General features: G+C 41.1%; 2 protein-coding genes across 2 annotated transcripts; one reads left to right on the top strand and one right to left on the bottom strand.

The window, feature by feature from the left end:
* The first annotated feature begins 2,323 nt into the window (after positions 1-2,323).
* acss1 (acyl-CoA synthetase short chain family member 1) lies at positions 2,324-11,173 on the top strand. Its single transcript, XM_073492730.1, has 14 exons — positions 2,324-2,700; positions 2,950-3,046; positions 3,122-3,321; positions 3,446-3,621; positions 4,030-4,182; positions 4,500-4,647; positions 5,116-5,253; positions 5,837-5,929; positions 9,144-9,256; positions 9,798-9,924; positions 10,017-10,144; positions 10,324-10,387; positions 10,478-10,599; positions 10,704-11,173. Exons 1-14 carry the CDS (start codon positions 2,385-2,387, stop codon positions 10,878-10,880), a joined length of 2,052 nt encoding a protein of 683 aa, XP_073348831.1. The 5' UTR covers positions 2,324-2,384; the 3' UTR covers positions 10,881-11,173.
* On the bottom strand, positions 10,954-19,682 carry abcd4 (ATP-binding cassette, sub-family D (ALD), member 4). The gene is made up of 19 exons (XM_073492731.1): positions 19,306-19,682; positions 18,840-18,958; positions 18,415-18,542; positions 17,263-17,402; positions 16,953-17,069; positions 16,149-16,274; positions 15,720-15,770; positions 15,497-15,591; positions 15,276-15,397; positions 14,275-14,366; positions 14,060-14,149; positions 13,673-13,878; positions 13,245-13,336; positions 13,018-13,054; positions 12,613-12,662; positions 12,457-12,509; positions 12,245-12,321; positions 11,896-12,011; positions 10,954-11,640 (listed from the first exon to the last, which is right to left on the bottom strand). The coding sequence occupies exons 1-19, from the start codon at positions 19,344-19,346 to the stop codon at positions 11,539-11,541; spliced, it is 1,854 nt and encodes a 617-aa protein (XP_073348832.1). The 5' UTR covers positions 19,347-19,682; the 3' UTR covers positions 10,954-11,538.
* Between the last annotated feature and the right edge of the window lie 163 nt (positions 19,683-19,845).

Here is a 19,845-nt window from a genome sequence, read left to right as displayed (position 1 = left end):
TACAGACTGATGATGAAATACCTGCAGGGTGGAGTTTGCAAAACATTTCACAGACGCAGAAGTCTTGTTTAATTGGTTGAGTTGAGCGTTGGTGCGTGTGGAGTCACAGCTGAACGTCATGCTGAACAGGAAGAACCAGTTTTCTTTCTTTACTTACCTGTCAGGTAAATTATAGGTTCTTCGGCTCAAGCGATTCGAGGTTATTAAAGGTCCCATATTATCATTTTCAGATTCATGCTTTTATTTTGGGAGTCTGCTCAAAAGTTTACATGCTTTAATGTTCAAAAAACACATTATTGTTCTCACACTGACCATTGCTGTCGCACCTCTATTCACCCTGTCTGAACGCTCTTATCTCTTTAAAGGCCCCCTTCTCGAAAAAGCCCAGTCTGCTCTGATTGCTCAGCTCTCACAGGCCTGAGCAGGTCCCGCCCAATGTGCCTTGCAGGGGGCGTGCCTGACTGCATAGCTGTGACATCACAACCTTACAAAAGTCCTGACGGCTCCTTTAAAGGCACATTTTCTGAATACTGGCTGTGTGATTTGACACTTTCAGGACCTGGACCTGCTTTGTAATTAAAACAAATTTACATTAAATCTCACTTTCTAACAATATGGGACCTTTAACTCAACCAATGACATCATTTCCTCCTCGCTGCTCTTGAAATATTTGTACAGCTAACTCCAAACTACACAACACCTTTTCATGTCAATTTCTGTGTGAGACTGAAGGCTTAAGCACTGAAAGGTTTCCCAACTGGTTGCAGATGTTTTGATACGGAGCTGCATTAAAAATATATTTATTTTCATTAAGAATAGATTAACTCTACAGTTCTGTGACATGGCAGCTACTTCATGCAACAGTGCGGATGAAGACGGTTTTGGAAGCAAGCCTCCTTTTAACACCCTGCCTGCTCCAGAGGTGCTTGTAAGGAAACGACTGTCTGTGACCTCTGACCTCTCTGTGATGACTCATTTCAGCTGGGTCACTGAAAATTACACAGTTGCGTATCAAGTCCGGTGAAAAGGTTACAAGCCCGTCTTTAAGCTTTTCCAACATTTGTGATGTACATACTGAAAATAATGTCCAATAGTTAACACTGTACTATAATGTACAGTTAATACTGTTTATCTGTGTTTGTCTCTGTATAAATGTAATTGTAGCCTATAATTAAAAGTTACTGATATTTAAAGTCCCAATGCTACTCGAAAATGTGTTTTGCTTCTTGTCGCTTGGATTTTTGAGCTTCACCGTGGCGTTTCTCTGTGATCACTCCAAGGACTTTACTCTGGTAGCAAGATCCGATGATTGGGTCCTCCCCAAATCTGCTTCAGGAAGCAAAAATTCACTCGAACATTAGCTAACAGGCTAACAGTCTTGGTTCGGTAAATCTTTTACGGATCATGTGGACAGCCGCCCACGGTGCACTTTGGACCTTTTGTACAAAAAAAATGACTCACACCATTTTTTAAACGTTATATATTTGGCTTAATTTGATTGAACTGCTGCAGAGGGACAGGTGAGAGAGAGGGGGGGATGACTTGCAGCGAAGTGCCACAGGTCGGACTCGAACCATCAGTCACAACGTCTGTACGAGCTACATGGGGCAACTTGACTCATAGTTATGAAACAGGCTGCATTTTTGGTAAAGCAATAAATAATAATGTGTACTTTTGTTGTTTTAATAATATAATAATAATAAATTTTATTTGGAAGGCGCCTTTCTGGACACTCAAGGACACCGTACACAAAGGAGATAAAAGAATACATCTAGAATAAACATCAATATCAATAAATGAAAAAATAAATAAGTAACAGTGAGTATTTTGGTGAAAACAAAACCATCTGGTTGGTAGGTTAAACATAATTATTTCTTGCGTCTGTGGCCCCCCTAGCTGCTGGGCCCCAGAAAGCTTATGGGCGGCCCTGTCAAGTAGTTAAACTTTAAAATGAACATAATTAGCGTATTCAAGCACACTTGGATCTTTAAATGAGGGACAGTGAGTACTTGTAGGGTACTATTTAAGAATATTTATGAGGGTGGTCAAACTTTTTTGTGGAATAAACATATCAGATACAAGTTACTGTTCAGAACTGGGTGGTTTTATCTCTTGAAACATGTCAAACTTCTGCTTGTTGCACAAGTGAAAGTTCTCTTTTGCAACTGATGTTGAAATCAGCTGCAGAGTGCTGTCCCTCACAAGAAAAGCGTCGACACAGGACGGTTTGTACCGCCCTTTTTACGCATCACTCCTCCGGCCCTTCCTCTCTGGAGTTTCCAACTTTATTCCCGTCTCTTATCAGGGTAACTTCTAAAATTGCTTAAACACTCGGAAATGCTCTGCAAACACGACCCCGAGTCGCTCACAATACTTTCACTACCATGATGTGGCTGCCCTGCGGATGCGCTTCAACGCGCGTCGTTTCTTCCTTCACCCGTCGCGTCTTCAGCTCTTATTTCCATGTTGAGGGTCGCAGGAGGTTTCATGTCGCGGCCTTCATGCCGGAGGCTGCGGGGTTTGAGGGGCTGTCGGACCGCTCGGCGCTGCAGGAGTTTTCCGTCTCCAACGGTGAGAGCTTCTGGGCCGCCGTGGCGCGTCACAGACTGAGCTGGATCAGTCCCTTCCATACGGTCCAGGACTGTGATCTGAGCCGGGGCAGGATCAAGTGGTTTGAGGGAGGAAAGCTGAATGTGTCCGGTAAGATTACTTTCACTTTTGATCAGAATCAGACCAGTACTTGGATGTATTGTTTATTATTTAGTCAGTCTTTTAAGCAGAAGATTTTATTTCCTCCTGACTCACAGTTTTCCAGGCTGCTTTTTTGAGGAACACTTATAAATAAAACAGAGGCAGTGAATGCATCACCGCTGTCAGCATTTCCATCCAAAGAATACCTTGAATGCACCAAACTGATGTGATATATAATTTTCTGCCTGTGTGTATCAGTGAACTGCCTGGACCGCCACGTGCACACCTGTCCTGAGAAGGTGGCCCTGATCTGGGAGAGAGATGAACCGGGGTCAGAGGTCAAGGTCACCTACAGGTCAGCAGGTTGGATTTAGCATGTGAGTGTGTGTCTCCTTCTTTAGTTGTATGTTTCATGGATATCTCTCTACAGGCAGCTACTGGAGATGACATGTCGCCTTGGCAACCTGTTGAGGCGGCGTGGCGTGAAGAAGGGGGACTGTGTCACCATCTACATGCCTCCTTGTCCTCTGGCCGTGGCGTCCATGTTGGCCTGCGCCCGAATCGGTGCGGCGCACAACGTGGTGTTCGCCGGGTTCAGCGCCGAGGCCCTCGCAGATCGAATCAGGGACGGTGAGACAGTGTGACTGCAGAGTATTTTAGTGTTTAAAGTCTCGACTAGAGCTGCAACGATTAGTCGATTAATCGATTAGTTGATTAATCACCAACTTTCTTGATAATCAATTCATCGTTTCAGCCCAGTCCAGCACCGTCATCACAGTGAACCAGGGCGTCAGAGGGGGAAAGGTCATCGAGCTGAAGAAGACGGTGGATACAGCTGTCGACAGCTGCCCGACGGTACAGCAGGTGTTAGTTGCTATGAGAACAGAGAATCCTGTCGCCATGACAGCCAGGGATGTCGCCATGGAGGAGGTGAGAGAGCAGAAACACAATCTGTGCCGATGGGTATTAGATATCGCCATGAAACTTAAGTTTTCTGATATTTTATGCCAATAAGACATTATTTGGTTAAATATTTCAGCACTTTTGTCGAGCAGTCTCACCAGCAGGTCCATTAGTAGCTGTTCTGGAGCTTTCTATCACATAGTCTTCCTCAGCAGAACAAAAATGGAAATTTGAAGATCCACACTTGGACAGACTTCATCTGCTGAGGAAGATCCTGTGATACAAGTGAAAGCGCAGAGCTGCTTAAACATTATGATGATGATGTTTTAACAAGAAAAAGCAATAAAGTTTGTTCTCTTGTCGTTCAGTAACTAAGCTGCTGTTACTAAATGCGATTTTTGACAAATAATCCTTGAAATTCGCTGTGTTGTGCAGGAGATGCTAACGGAGGACGTGGTGTGTGAGCCGGCTGTCATGGACAGTGAGGACGTCTTGTTCCTGCTCTACACATCAGGCAGCACAGGGAAGCCTAAAGGACTCGTCCACACTCAGGCTGGTTACCTGCTGTACGCCGCGCTCACACACCGGGTAAACATCAGGCTCGACCTGTGTTGTCTTTTATCAAGCAGTGTAAAGCTTCTGTATGGCGTTTAATCATGGTTTTAATCACCAGCTTCCTGTCCTCGGCCGTCCACAAACCATGCCACTTATTGAAGTTTACAGTCAGGATGCTTTCTATTGCTCCTCTGTAAAAGTTGACCAGGATCTTGCTCCAGAATCGAGAATACAGCCTTCCTAAGTTTCTGTCAATAAATGGGTTATTTAGGAGTATAGAAGGAAACTAAATATCCTATCACCTTCTTTTTTTATCCAATTGTCACATAAATCTTTCCTCTCATCACCAGTACGTCTTCAGCTACCATGACGGAGACGTGTTCGGCTGCGTGGCAGATATCGGCTGGATAACAGGACACAGCTACAGCGTCTACGGGCCCCTGGCCAACGGGGGGACCACCGTCCTGTTTGAGAGCACTCCCATTTACCCCGACCCAGGTGTGAACATCACCACAGACAAATTCAGAATAAAAATAAAACTTTATTCACCAAAGGGTGTTTTATTAGCTCTAAAACAATCATTATAATGACATTTTTGTTGCCTTGTTAATATGAATGTTATGTGCTGTGTAAAGCTTGTTGACACGCACCCTTTAAGTATTCCCGTCCTCAGCCAGGAGCTCTGCATGCTTCTGCCTCTGCCTATGAATAACCGTTTACTTCTGAACTTGAACTTGGCCCGTCCACACTAAAATTAGGACTTCTGTAAACACAGGGAGTCAGGACACAGTCATCGTATGTGTCAGCACACACACCTTGTTACTGTCAAGGAGAAACTCTTCTCAGCAACACTGTGAAGGGTTCAAATCTGTCTGATGTTTGTCTTCCCTTCTCAGGCTACAGCTTCAATCTAATCTCAATATCATCTCTTTGGACCATGCTAACTTAGGTGTGTTTTGATCTCAGGAAGGTACTGGGAGATGGTCCAGAGACTCAAGATTAACCAGTTTTACGGAGCTCCCACGGCGATCCGCCTGCTGCTCAAGTATGGAGACCAGTGGGTGCACAAATACGACCGCTCCACCCTCAAAACTCTCGGCTCTGGTACGCCAAACATGATGCTTGGATATATTGTTATCTGCACAAGAGCTCACCCACCCTTTTTGCAACAAGTAACACAATCAACAACACGAATTCCCAGTTCAGTTTCGACCCCACCATACGTTAGGGTGGATATTTATGTTTAAAATGTTACTCATGTAAAAACTTCACTCTAATGGTCGACAGTGTTTTATGTACCGGAGAGTTACCAGACAAATTCCTTTCCTCTAAGCACACACACGTGTTACATACTTAAAGTATATTGAAAGTCAATCCTGGCTGGTATGTCAACATGCCTCAGTGATCCACAGTGTCCACAGCAAAGCCCAGCACGCCGCAAGATCTCACACACACATACACACACCTGTTCCCCTGACACATGAAGCTTATGTGTTAAAACACAAAGCTTAACAGTAAGAATGTAAATCCTCCTCTTAACCAACACAGATGTGTTTTTTATTTACAGAAACTCTTCTGTCTCATTGAAGCCTGGTCTGCCTGCATCGTCGATTTACAATTTGTTTTGAAAAAAAAATATGTATAACGACTACGTTATATGATTGAAGCTGACCTTGTCTGTGTGCAGTGGGTGAGCCCATCAACACTGAAGCGTGGGAGTGGTACCACAGAGTGGTTGGGGACGGACGCTGCCCTGTGGTGGACACCTGGTGGCAAACTGGTAACTGTTATTCACTGAAATGTGGAATTTATTAGCTATTGTTCACAGCCATGTTCGCAAATTCTGTGATGCTGTACTCAGGAGTGCTAATATGCTCACAATGACGATGCTAATGTGCAGGTATAATGTTTTCCATGTTCACCATTTTAGTTCAGCATGTTAGCATGCTAACAGTAGTATTAAATGTGCAGTATGTAAGAATTGTCCACCTGTAATTCATACTCAAAACTAACAGCAGGCAGCATTTCACCAGAGTGACCGCTGACAGCCGTTGGCGTTAGCTAGTTAGCTCAGTTAGCTGTGCATCTAGTGGGCTGGACTGGGAGCTCCAAGCACCAGGAATGTATTAGTGTTTACACCACTAGCACCGGAGCTTGGTACCATGACGGGCTGGGGCTAGCTGGTTAGCATGCTAATATCTCCAACACAAAACATTGATATTATGCCAAAACTGATATTTCGTATATTCGTAAATAATTTGAGTTAATTGTTGTTGAAGTTTAGTCATAACCTAAATTATTGAAGAAATTCAAATGTAGACATAATTATGGTGCTATAGATGAACTAATCCAAATACTGGAAGCTGGAAGTAACAATGAAAGTCTTACATGACTACACGAACGACTAAAATTATTAATTGATTATTAAAATTATTTATTTTCCTGTTAGTCAGCTAATCCCTCATTGAGTAATCTATCAACGCTAAATGGCAGCTACATATAGTAAAACTGGGTAATTTAAGTTTTAGGATTGCTGTGTAATCTGAAGGATTTTCCTAAAATCCAAATAATGAATAGACTCATACAAATGTAATCTCTCTCAGTCATCACTTGTGACCTACTAGAAGTGTTTGGCAGCGTCTGTATCTGCAGAGACTCCACCCTCGCTCTGTATTTTCTTATTTTGCTGTGTTGAGGACATTTCTGGCCGCCTGCTTTAAATGGTTTGTTTATCAACAGTGGCCAACAAATCCTAAAAAAAACGATGACTTTTAGTGCTTGAGTCTCTCTTTCTTGTGCTACGTCATCACTAACTAACCAAATCAAATGTCTCACGCTGAACGATGTTTAGTCTGCCATACTGTAAGTGTTAATAATAGCATTACATCACAATCCCCCCACGAAGGGCAGTTAAGTTCACAAGCTCTTCCTCAAACAGCCACGTCTGCAGGCCCATCCGTCAGTCTTGAAGGGGAGAGCAGTCTGCTCCGTCCTCCCAACAATAACAGTGTTACATAACATTGTAACTGTGGTCCTGTGCGCGTATACATACACAATACTACACACTATCGCGCGCACGCACACACACACACACACAAAGATTTTATCCCCTCTGGACTTCCAGAGCAAACCAGATGTTTTCCTCTCAGACTAAAAACATCTGAGTTCGGGATCAGCAGAGGAAACCAGAGGCATGAACTCAATCTCAACCTCTGTGTCTTGATATTGAGCAATAACAACAGTCAACTTTAACACCAAGACTGTGGAGAGGAATGCAGATTGCAATAATTTCTTCCCTGTTTTTGTTTTGTTTTTTGTCAAAAGGGTCACAGAAGCTTTGTTTTGGACATGTTTAACCACAGAATACAGATGTTATGTAACAAAATGGATCAGTCTGTGTACTTACCACTATCAGATGAGTCTTTCATATGCCTTAAAACTGCATTTTTTTCTAATTGCCAGCAGGGGGTGACTCCACTGGTTTCAAAAAGAAGTCTGATTATGTAAGCTTATGAGCGAATGACCCCACTTCTCACTTGATTTATTACCTTAATAAGGAGGTTACTAATGAGTTTATGGTTTTAATCTCTAGTTTCAAGTCGTCTTCAACACAGCATGATAGATCAGATGATAGATCTGCCTCTTCAAAACTATGAAGCAAGATAACAGCGAAACAGAAACTAAATACTGACTGTGTAAATTGAGTACATTGCGGGGACTTGCAGCTGAATCGTCCTTCACCGTTGTATAACCGCTGATGTCACTACAAAATAACTACTATCCTCTAAAAGTAGCTTACGATTGGACATAATGACAACATGTTTAAAATCAGCTGATTTCGCTAATAAAATCAAATTTGCGGATGAACACAGGACCCGACTGACATTATGCGTTTCATCCTCGGCCCCTTCAAATTAGATTGAGTAATGACCAAATGGAGCAAAGCTGCGTTAATTACCATACACATGGCAAAAGTCTATAATTAATTGCTGATAATTAAACATCAGAGCATCATGAGCTTGAGAATTACAGACACAGATATGACCCAAATACCCTACTTCAGCAAAAAGGATTATATTATTATGTTACTCTCCTGGACCAGTGTTTCCAATTAGGACTAAGTGGCATTATTCATAAAATGCCATTTGGTTGATCTGGGAGCAAGTAGCCTGTTTAGAGAGAAAATTAGATTTTGATCCGCAGTTGGCATACGGCCTCCATGTTGGATCATACAGGACTGGAGAGGTGAGAGGATGCAGGAGGACAAGAGGGGGAAGAGCTCTGAAGCAAAAAATGAAAAAATATTAATATACACTGGTATCAACAAGTTTAAATTCTTACTTTTAGGTATAAGGAAGTATAAGAAATTTACCATATTCACACAGTGGCCATTTTCCCCTGATGTCACGCTCAGGGTGGGAAATGTTATTCTGCTGTGTTCCAGGTTGTAAGCTGGATTTTTTGGGGTGGAGGGGGGTTGGGTTCAGTCCTGAAGTCTCACGGTTACAGTTGATCTGAACAGGATGCCAGTTGCTAATGCTATTGTGGGATCATCTGTTGTGTCCTACTTTATAACGGGGCCCCTCTGCTCGCTCCGGCTCTGGTGCCACCAACACCACCAGGAGGATTACCAGGGTCCCTGAGGTCCAGGCAAACCTAATTGCATTTAATTTACTTCTATGGCTGTAATTCCACAATCTACATCTGTAGCAACGAGAAGGGCTTACGCTAGATTTACAAACCATTAGCTGGCACTGTCATTTATTTTCTACTCTCTCTCTGCTCCTTTCACTTTTCATTTGACTTTTCCCACTCTTTCTCAGTTCATATTCCTGGTACACCACTTTTTACACTATATTAATCTGGTCTTGACCATTTAAAAGTGCGACAGACAGAGGTATGGAGGTCAATTAAACTGAAAGTTGATTTGTTGAGAAGAAAATACAAATTATTACCAGTTTTATAATCTGCCTTGTTGTGCTCTGTGTTCTCAGAGACAGGTGGCATCTGCATCAGCCCGAGGCCGTCCGACCCAGACGCAGAGATTGTCCCAGGGATGGCTATGAGACCTTTCTTTGGCATTAAGCCCGTCCTCATGGACACTGAGGTGTGTAGCGCTCATCCATGTGTGTGTTAATGTGTGTGTGAGTGTGTGTGTGTAGCGTGCCGTCGCTGCAAATATTGGATGGCTGGGAACGGCCCGCAGGGAGGGTCAGATTAGGATTATAAAACAGTCACCAGCTGTGTCACTTTTGATACCCACCCTGCTCCCACCCGTCAGTCCCGCTCTGTGCGTGCCAAACTCCATATTAAAAATCTGTCATGCTACTTTGTGGCTATTGCAGTTGCACAGATTGTGCAGACAGTTGGAGCGGTGTCTCTGAGCTGATCTCTCGTCCTGCCTTGCAACAAAAACACACACTAACACACATCCACACGCAGCGTTTTGAGGATTCGATATTCACAGTTTAATGTGACACTCTAATTGTTTTCTGTCATTTTGAAAGGAATATATTATAGGTTTTGTAACAGTCTTATATTATCTAGTTGTTAGATTTTAGATCATTTTTGATCTCTTACCAAAGATATTAGTATATGGCTCAGTTATTATTTTGTTATTCTTGTTTTCTTTCATTAACTCCCTTCAGGGAGAAGTCCTGACTTCCAACCACACATCTGGAGCTCTGTGTATATCTCAGCCTTGGCCCGGTATGGCTCGAACAATTCATAACAACCACCAGAGATACATTGAGACCTACTGTCAGCCTTATCCTGGTACAGTACTATGTGTTCAAGGACAATGTGTTCTCTGAACTTGTTTTTGTAAGGTCACAGTCTCTAAATCCTTTTTATCTTTGTGCCAACAGGTTACTTCTTTACTGGCGATGGCGCATATCGCTCTAAGGAGGGGTATTACCAGATCACTGGTCGCCTTGATGATGTCATCAACGTGAGCGGTCACAGGATTGGGACAGCAGAGATAGAGGATGTGGTGGTACTGTCTGATTATTTTTAATGTCTTTGAACATTGTTTGCTACATTTATTGACACTAGTGTGATGGTAACTTCTGTCTAGAAGATCACACTAAATTTAGTCTATAACCACTGGTATTGTTTGTTTTTTTTGCAATATTTTCATACAAAGTATACTGACGATTGTGATTTCTGTAACAGAATCAGTGCCCTGCTGTGGCCGAGTCTGCATGCATAGGATACTCGCATGACATCAAAGGACAAGGTGAGCAAGAAATCTATTTCAGTATCAAAACATGTGTTCGCACATCACGATCTTCCATCATAGTAAAGACTGTTCTCTCTGTGTCGTCAGGAGTTTATACCTTTGTGGTGCTGAAAAAGGATGTGGACGTTCAAGAGACAGACCTGTCCCGACTGCTAAATGACATGGTGTCTAAAAAGATCGCAAAGTACGCCTGTCCAGACTACATCCAGGTAATTCTGTCAAAAGTTTGTTAAAACTTTAAATACAAATTTAAGACTAACAGTTAAGACCAACTTGTACTCAGTCAATTTGTATTTTTTGGTCATTCTCACAGTTCGTCCGTCGTCTGCCAAAAACACGCTCGGGTAAGATAATGCGGCGGGTGCTGCGCAAAGTGGTGGAGCGAGATTTGAACGGGTTGGGTGACCTCAGCACGCTGGATGATCCTGCCGCAGTCCAAGAGATCATCCAAGGTCACAGAGAGCTCTGTGGTCAACAACAACAGCAATGATGATGATGTGTCTTACGAAACAGGAAGATGAAAGCTTTGCTTGCCGATTTCACTCGACCAGACTTAGGCCAAATATTGTTTGTTTTTTTATTGTACATATGACATTTTAATGAAATCAAGTAAACAATTATAAAACAGCTACAACTCTGCTTTTGATATGAGATACAAAGAACACAACATTGTGTGTTTTTATTATAAAATATTCTGATGTAGTGATTGTAATCATAACACAGTAAACAAATGTAATCTCACATAAAAGCACATTTATGGAGTCTTATGGAGTGTCCCTTTTCTTTCCTGCTTTAATATCATGATTTATTTGGCAAAGTCTTTGGGTTACGGACATTTTGGCAACAAGCGTACTCCAAACCGCCATCTTGTGTGGAAAAATGTTGCAACCTCTTTCATTTTCTTAACTTTGTATTCTACTCACCAAGCTAGACAAATGTTATCCTCCTAAAATGCCCGCCTACATGAATACATACATAAATACGTACAAACTGGATGCGTACAGTTAGCCACCTCCACTGGAGGAACTAGGTTTTAAAGCACCTTGTTTAAGGACACTTGCGTGTTAGTAACTGAGGAGTGTTTTTTGCTACGTCTCCCACGTTGATGCTTCCTGCATGTCCAGAATGTCAAAGACATGGCTCAGCAGTCACGTGGCTTCTTCTCTGAGATTTAAGCTCCCGCTGCCTCCTTTTAACTTAGTTAACTCCCACTGGCCTCCTCCACACAGTTTCAACTCGACATCATGGTACTGTGAGAAACGGAAAGAAAGAGTTCATATCCTTCATAGATTTAGACAAATGTGAGGAAAAAAGCAAGAGGAGGTAAGTGTTAAAATGTAAGAAAATTGGTCTCCAACAGTAATTTGAGCTCAGATTTTGTTGTAGTTTCCAGATTTCTTAATTAATTCTTCTAATTTATGCATTTTGTTTGGTGCAAAATGGCCTAAAGTGAAACCAAGTCTTCTTTCAGATTAAAGCTGGCTGACACGTGTGTTCAGTCTAACCTTCTCCAGGCTGCTACGGTGTCCCAGACTGACCAAAGTCATGCCGAGCTGTTTACAGGTTCGGTACAGCTGTGCTTCTGCCTCCTCCGTCAAAGCACTGGTGGCCTCATCCAACACTGCAAGGAAAAAATAATACAAAAATAAAAGTTTAAGAGAGCTCAGATCTGGTTCACCTCTAACACATAGGACAAGATGAAAACACCTTAATATTTTACATCTGAAATGCTAAATTTAAACTCAAAGTCAGTGGGCGAAACCAGCTCCCCCGAAACTGCTGTGTCAGAATCATTCAAGTCTCAATACCTCAGATATTTTCATGAATACATTACAGAAATCCAGAAGAGCACACCTGCATATTTGGGCTGCAGGTAGAAGAGCCGAGCAAAGGAGAGACGCTGCATTTCACCCGGAGACAGAACGTCATACCTGCAGAGGAAGACAAGTTCAGAGTCTGCAACACTTTGTAGCAAATTGGTAGAAGTGTTACTGCACAGTAACAAATAATACACACATTTATTATTCCACTTTGTCATTATGTTTGTCTTCTTTTATTTCTCTTACCAGTTCCAGTCCACTCTTTCATCCAGCCCGCCTGTCCGCTTCAGGAGACTGGACTGGAGCACAGATAGAAGTTTAATTCATGTTCAAATTCAAAATGATTTACAATTTAAATTGAAGATTTCAGTTTGAAACAATATACTGTTGAAAGTCACTCACCACTCCAGCTAGTTCCAGGAACTGTAAAATTCTGTTGTCGTCCACTGACCCTGAAAAAAGGGCACTGACATTATTATTTCAACAACACAAAGTTAAGAGTGAAACCAAGACCCAAGTTTAGATCGATGAAAATATAAAAGTTGTGCATCGATCTACTATATTAATGGTATACTTTATATAAGACGCTTTTCTTTGGCTTTCAATGCATTAAAAATGTTGAATGTACTAGAGATGCTTTAGTGCTCCAGATTTACTTGTTACAAACATTTTCTGTACCTCTACTTTATATTAATTTGTAACTTGGTAGGTTTTCTTGCTCGAACAACTCACTGTGATTGAATGAATTAATATCTATAGCCTTTGACGGTTGCATTGTGTAATATACAGAGATCAGAAATCTGATACCTGATTCAGGATAAATATCCTTCAATGGGTAGATCACCTGTTGGAGAAAAGAGTTCCAGTTAATCCTCATTCAATCTCATCCTTTTTATGTATTTATTTTATTTTAGTAGAGTTCAGTAAACTTGCAAAAAGAATGGCATCTACACACATATATTTATTATTTGTCAAGTACCAGTGTCTTTAGAGAAACAACCCTTGAAGAAAAACAACATGAAAGACTTAGCGACCTGCTCACGAAGCGTGCCATCAGTCAGGTAAGGTTTCTGTGGCAGGAAGAGGGTTCCTCTGGGCCCAAAACATGTGGTCATCTGGACAAAACCTGAGGAGAAAGATGGTGTCATGAAGCTATTAATATTTGCAAATATTAAAAATCAAGTGTTTTTTTTGGCAATCCTTTTACTTTTTTTTTTTTTTTTTTACAGTCATTAAAGTTTAAACAGTGCTGCCATCTGCCCTAGATCATGAAAATTTAAAATATGTCCACATATCTCTGGATAGATACAGTATTTTCAGACATGCACATTTTTCCTCTATTTCTATTCTCAAATAATACAAAGGGGTAATTACAGGGGTTATTATTGCAGCCCAGACTAGAGCCACCACACCTTTACTTTAATCAGTTCCTATCATAAAAGGAGCCTCACTGCTCTCTCACCGCTGTGTGCCTCCCAGAGTCGGTTGAGGACCCTCAGTAGTGACGTCTTGCCGGTGCCTGTGTTCCCCACCACCAGTAGATGAACGCCCTGGCTGATTTTCAGACTCAGATCTTCCACCAGCAGCTGGTCTGAGTCAGGAGATTTGTATGAAAGATGGTCTAGGATGAAGGCGGTGTCCACAGGGCCTCCGTGGACATTGAAGTCACTGCGTGGAGAAATTACAAAACAAAGAACATGTAGAGGCTTGTTTTACGCACTTCATATTGATTGTTATGGTTTACTTGTCTTTTGTTAATGTAATCTAATTGTACCCATATTAGCATTAACTTAATGTGCAGTTTGTTCACTTAAACCTCTTTAACTGTACTTTCTTGCAGAAGACAAACCTGTCAAAGTCGTAGCTTTCCCCTGATGCAGGGTCATAGTCACACTGCGTGCGTAGAATGTCATCCATCACCTCCCTCAGCTCCCCAATCCTGACCACACACACACGCACACACACACACACACAGATTCATTGATGGAAAGCTGGACGGCATGCATAAATGCTGCTGTCATCATCTGTCCTCCAGGAAGTGATTTTAAGCATGCAGTGTGATACCTGTGGGTGTATCCAGCCACATCTGACAGAGTGGTTGACAGGTCTATTAGCTGCGTGAAGCCATTTATCAAGTAGATGCAGACAAAGGCGTTCTGAATATGAACAAGGAGAGGGACAGCCAGAGCAGAGAGTAAATAAGAGACAAGATTATTAAAAGACAAGTGTTTGAATAAGAACAAAAGGCAGTAACAATAAGGCACATCGGACAACAGCATGAAAAACAAACTAAAGGAATTTAATGCTACAACTATCAAAGACTTCTTTATATATTTAGATATCTGTTTTAACAACAGGCATTTGAACTCAGCATGAATGTAATTGTACACGTTTATCGGGAGAGAAAGCTTTTGCTGCCACCTAGTGGTCGAATCAGCAACAAATTCAAGTTAAGACATCTCTAATGTCAAACCCTTCGTATCCTTTGGCATCTCTCAAACTGTGAGGAAATGGGAACATGAGCACAAAATGGTCAGGATTAAATTTTAATTATTTTATGAATTTATTATTTTTACATGCTAGTTAACTTATTTTGAGACAGCTCAAATTAGGGTATTCTTTTGTTACAATATCATTCATATGATTTGTTTTTTTGTTTTACGCTGCGTTTCTGTGTCACTACTGCATGTACACTTGCCCTTTGGGGACAGATAAATTGATAAAATAATTAGTAATATTAGTTGTAGTTAAAATAATATTTTTTACAAAAATGCCTGTATATGCATGTTTTTTTAAACGCAAGTAAACCCGCAAAAATAGATGTTTTAGATCTTTTCCCATTGCCAGTGGGTCAGTTTGCCCTCCTGTTTTTATTTCTTGTGTGTTACGTTCAATGTCACAAATGCGTCACTGAAGAAAGCAGCATGTGACAATTCCAGTGCTGGAGCCAATAAACATCCGTGACTACCACAGTCATTTGACCCGTGTTAAGGGTCTTCAAGGGTATATGTGAAGAAAGCTGCACGAGTTCTCAAAAGTCAGGAAAAGGAAAAAAAAAAGCCTACCTTACTGATGAGTGCACTGAGCTCACCAGGAGTGAGACCATCATAGATACCAGTGAAGATGGGAATGGCGATTATAATGTAGCTGAGGAAACCTCCAAGGTAGTCGAAGGTGTTTACCCCAACTGAGAGAGGAGAGGTCAGAGGTTAACTCGACAAGTTTAATCAAAGCAAATGATGAAAAAATATGGGTCAGTGACTGCAGCTGTATAGGATGTTCTTACTATAAAGCCAGAGCTCTTTGTTTATTAGACTCTTTTGAGTTTGCAGCAGAGCCTGCAGTCGTCGGTCAGTCCTCATGTGCTCCACTTTACCAGCTCTAAAAAACACATTGGTGTGATTTGGTGTGTCAGAACGATTCAGATTTATATGATATTTGCACAAGACAAAGTTAAATAAATGAGAAAAGGTTTACTCTGATGTATAAATCATGTGTTTGTGCCTCACCTGTAAAAAGCGGCAGACTCTGCATTGACACGGATCTGCATGTGCTTGAATCTAGAGAAACAAAAGATTTAACACACTTTTCATCATTGTACTCCCGTGATCACATTGTTTTAACTTGTGACATTTAGATAAAAGTATAATTCCTCTTTTTAATAGCTGACGCAGATCCTGTGTTATTTCCTGAGAGGCAACAGGCACTGGGCCAAAGGCTACAGAAACTTCCTCTTGACAAAGGAGTGACTTCCTTGACAATAAACAGTGAAAGGATTTATTATAAAGCTGGCAGAACACCCAACCACTGTGCTGAAGTTGGGAAAACACATTTAAGTCATTTCTTCTCTGCTTGTCTGTCATTCATTCAAGTTCTTATTGACACCAAAACATGTGTGTCTGTGGCTTGATACACCGGGAGTTACATACTGAACTTACCTGAAGTCTCCCTCTAGTTTTTCTTGCTCAAACAGAGTCGACACGATCGGCCCCATGAGGATTTTATTGGCAACGGTCCCAATCACAAAGTAGCCAAAGATACTGACAGGACCGATCCAGCCGGTGCTGCAAACACACAAGGCAATTCAGAGTGCTTTACATAAGGCTTTAAAACAACATGACGCGGATAAAGGGAGACGGTAAATACATGAAAACAAAGTCAAAACAAACTCCCCCTCCAATCAAAACTGTTCTTTCCTAAAGTTGAGCATGATGTGTGACATCACAAATATTTTGGAAGCAAATCCTGGTCCAATATTCAACAAACATAAAACACAACACAAGTATAATGTGGAAACTTGAAGCCTTGACTGGACATACACTGAGAACAGACCAAACAGTGAAGTAGGAGACATCTTGTGACCAGATAAGCTAGTGAAATGAAAAGTATTTTCATATTCATATAAAGTATGAATAGGAGTCCCTTATTAATTAATAGTTTTTTTCTGCAAAAACTATGTCAGAGACAATTTTTAAGTTTAAATCAAATGAAACACTCAGGCTTTAAAAAGATAATACTTAAAGATATAAAAGTTATAGAATCATTTCATTGGATTTACGGTGCAAAAATAGTTTCACATCTAGCAAAAGGCAATGGCAAACGTTTGTAACTATAATAGCATGAGAACAATGTGTATGCCTCAGATGATCCTTTAACTTTAGCTTCAGAGTAGGTGTACAACATAGTATGAGTGTGGCTTATTGCAGTGCACGACGTGTTGCCACAGTGCTCCACAAACTCACCTATAAAAGCAGTGGTAAGTGTAGTAAGTCAGTGTGAATGGTGACACAATCAAACGACTGGCCATTGTGCTCATCTGCTTACACAACCTCTCTGCATCCTGACTGATTCGCTGGTCTCTACAAGTTAAACACAAAGATATACAAATTAAAACAAACAAATTATACAACTTAATGCTGATATTCTAATGTTTTTATATACAAAATCCTTCAGATGATAGATATTCATGGACACAAACAAAGTACACATTTATATTTGCACACTCATAAATAGTGATGAATAGATAAAGAAAATGCACTTGGTAAAGCTTACGGGTTGTCTATGTCCTCTCTGAGTACATTGAGTGTATAATAGACTCGTCCCTGGAAGTAGGCTTTATGGAGGCTCTCAGTTAGTGTCTTCCTCCAGCTGACATACATCTGGTTGCAAATGTACTGGTCGATACTTTTTAACTGGGATAAGGAGAGAGACAACTTGTTAATTAGAAAGAAAAAGTAACACAGAGACAATAAACATTAATTAGATGAAAAGATAAGAAAAAGCATACAGCTAAAATAAACCAGATGTAGAATGTGTTTCCACAGAATAAATTAAATATTGTGAGAGGTGAGAGAGGTGCAATTACTCAGGTTCAAAATCCAAGTATTGAGATCAAGTGTTTGTCGGCTGTAAAATGACATGTCAGGTCGTCCTGACCTTGTGAAGTCACTACCGTGTAATCCGACACGTCATACAATAAACCAAGGAAGCAATGTCTCTGATTTTTCATTTGTTCCAGTACATGTCTAAAATTGTCTTTAGATTAATAATGTACAGTACTGGGAACCAGACGTTATATTTGAGGTTGTCAAACCAGCCCTCGAGTTGTAAAACCTGCATTTATCCATTGTGGCCCTTCAGGCTGCACGCCTCTGCAGAAAGTTGAACAATATTTCATTGTCAAACATCTTCTCGCCCCAAAGAGGAAGTAAACTAAATTACTTCCATATTTTTCAATAATTCGTAGGAACCCTGGAATAAGCCTTTTGATCAGTAATATTTGTGTTATCAACCCTGGAGTTTTGAGTAACAATGTGCGGCAGGATGCATCAAATTTTGCCTCACATCAAGAAAAAAAAAAGTGTATTATTTGAGCTTCACTTTGACCACTGTTTGACATGATGTATACGCAGAAAGCTGTTGAGGGTGCAGACTCTAGAAGTCCTAATCTTGAAGTGACAGTACTGATACTTTTATCAATACCTTATGTCTGCAGACCAATCAGAAGCAGAGCTGGGCACAAAGGCACATGATAAGAAGGACATGCAGCTGAGTTAGCACAAACTGAAGAGTAAAAACTGGTAAAAGACCAAATTCCATGTACAGTAAAATTGTAAAAATCATCTCCAGGGGGTTGAACTCTGTGGCTACCATCGTCAGTATGTAGGTCAGCTTCTACTCTCGCCCACAGCTCCTTCAACTTACTGTGGAGTTGACCAAAATGAGCACCATAGCTGTGCCCACCAGACTCTTGAAACTGGAGTAATCTTTGTCTGCCAGCACATTGTAGAAGCGGCTGGGGAGGACACCCACTTGGTAAATGATCAGCTGCTCTGATGGCAGAAGAGAGATGTGTTAGCGTTCAGAGACTCGTAAAGCAACATAGGGAAATTAATAGGCAACGCTGGGAGATAAAGATCAGCAGAAAAAAAACATAGTATGCAGTCTTGTGTTATCTGAAGTGTGGTTTTACAATGCTACAAAAAGCAGCGTTCAACAGGAAGCGCATGTGTCTCAACATGAGGGGTCATCAACGACACCAAACAAGTTCAGCTACATTTCATTCGATTGCCACCTGGTTGTGACACTTTATACTTCATACTCGTAGCTTTTCATGCTCCAGCAGTTACCTGTTAGGGTGACAGCAAGCAGCGTCCCAAACATCAGAGCACTCTGGCTGGTCCATGATGGGAACAGGACCTTCTGGATGCTGCACAACCTCTGGACAAACTTCCAGTCTAATTTTGGTCTGAAGTTTTGCACAGCAAGGGACAAAAAGAGCTTGCATTAGGCAACCACAAGATTTGAATCTCATTAATAAACATCCTGTGTTCACATGCGTGGAAAGTGTGATCTGTGATGAGATTGTTGCATTACTTTGCATCTGTCACGTCAACTATGTCCCCTCATATTGCACTTGAACTGATTTTTCTGAGCCCTGACATTGTGTTTTACTGCATTTTAATTACAATCTTGAATGTACTGTGTCGCTTACTGATGATGTAATGACAGTAAATTAAATTAGCAATAGCAGAGAGGTGAACTAGTAGATACACATCTCCATCAGTTTCCTTCAAAGTGTAGCTTCGGTCTTACCTTTTTGTCCCTCTGTCATTTGGCTTTTCCAAACGAGGCATCTGCACTAGCGGCAGGGGACTATTATTTTTTCCCCCCAAAATAAATCTTTACATACGCTTTTTCTGACTTAACGTGAGCTAATACTGAGCAGCAGGTCAAGCTAACTTCAGACTAACCAAGGTCTCGAGCAGCCAAACAGCAGCGGTAACGATTATAATGGTTAACGAGCGGAATGACGAACACATTCAATATAAACTTTAAAAAGTTTCCTCTTTATTACTTTCACGACTACTTTCACCAAACTTTAGCATCCTAAAACCGTCTGTTTCCCTGCTAACTTACCCGACGGCTCTCTGAAGTTAAGGTGAATGTTTTGGTAGGTAAAATAAAACTCCGGACGTCCGGTTTAACGCATTCCGATTTTTCAAAATAAAAGATCTTGTAACTTTTCATGCCAGTCACACTTGCATAAAAACGCCTTTCATAGCTTAATTTAGTTGTTAAATCTGATCATCATGATTGCATTTGCAGCATTTAATGGTATGAAATAATAAAAAC

Source organism: Pagrus major, chromosome 22 (assembly GCF_040436345.1).
Source record: "Pagrus major chromosome 22, Pma_NU_1.0".
NCBI lineage: Eukaryota > Metazoa > Chordata > Actinopteri > Spariformes > Sparidae > Pagrus > Pagrus major.
This window is presented reverse-complemented; position numbering and strand designations above follow the sequence as displayed.

Excerpts from the sequence above, each read along its gene's own strand:
- acss1 (XM_073492730.1), top strand. The coding sequence starts at position 2,385 with ATGATGTGGCTGCCCTGCGGATGCGCTTCAACGCGCGTCGTTTCTTCC. Across the intron at positions 3,622-4,029 it reads GGGATGTCGCCATGGAGGAG|GAGATGCTAACGGAGGACGT; the intron begins GTGAGAGAGCAG and ends TGTGTTGTGCAG. Across the intron at positions 4,648-5,115 it reads TCCCATTTACCCCGACCCAG|GAAGGTACTGGGAGATGGTC; the intron begins GTGTGAACATCA and ends TTTTGATCTCAG.
- abcd4 (XM_073492731.1), bottom strand. The coding sequence starts at position 19,346 with ATGCCTCGTTTGGAAAAGCCAAATGACAGAGGGACAAAAAG. Across the intron at positions 14,150-14,274 it reads GTGGCTGGATACACCCACAG|GATTGGGGAGCTGAGGGAGG; the intron begins GTATCACACTGC and ends GTGTGTGGTCAG. Across the intron at positions 12,012-12,244 it reads CCTGCAGCCCAAATATGCAG|TGTTGGATGAGGCCACCAGT; the intron begins GTGTGCTCTTCT and ends TTTTCCTTGCAG.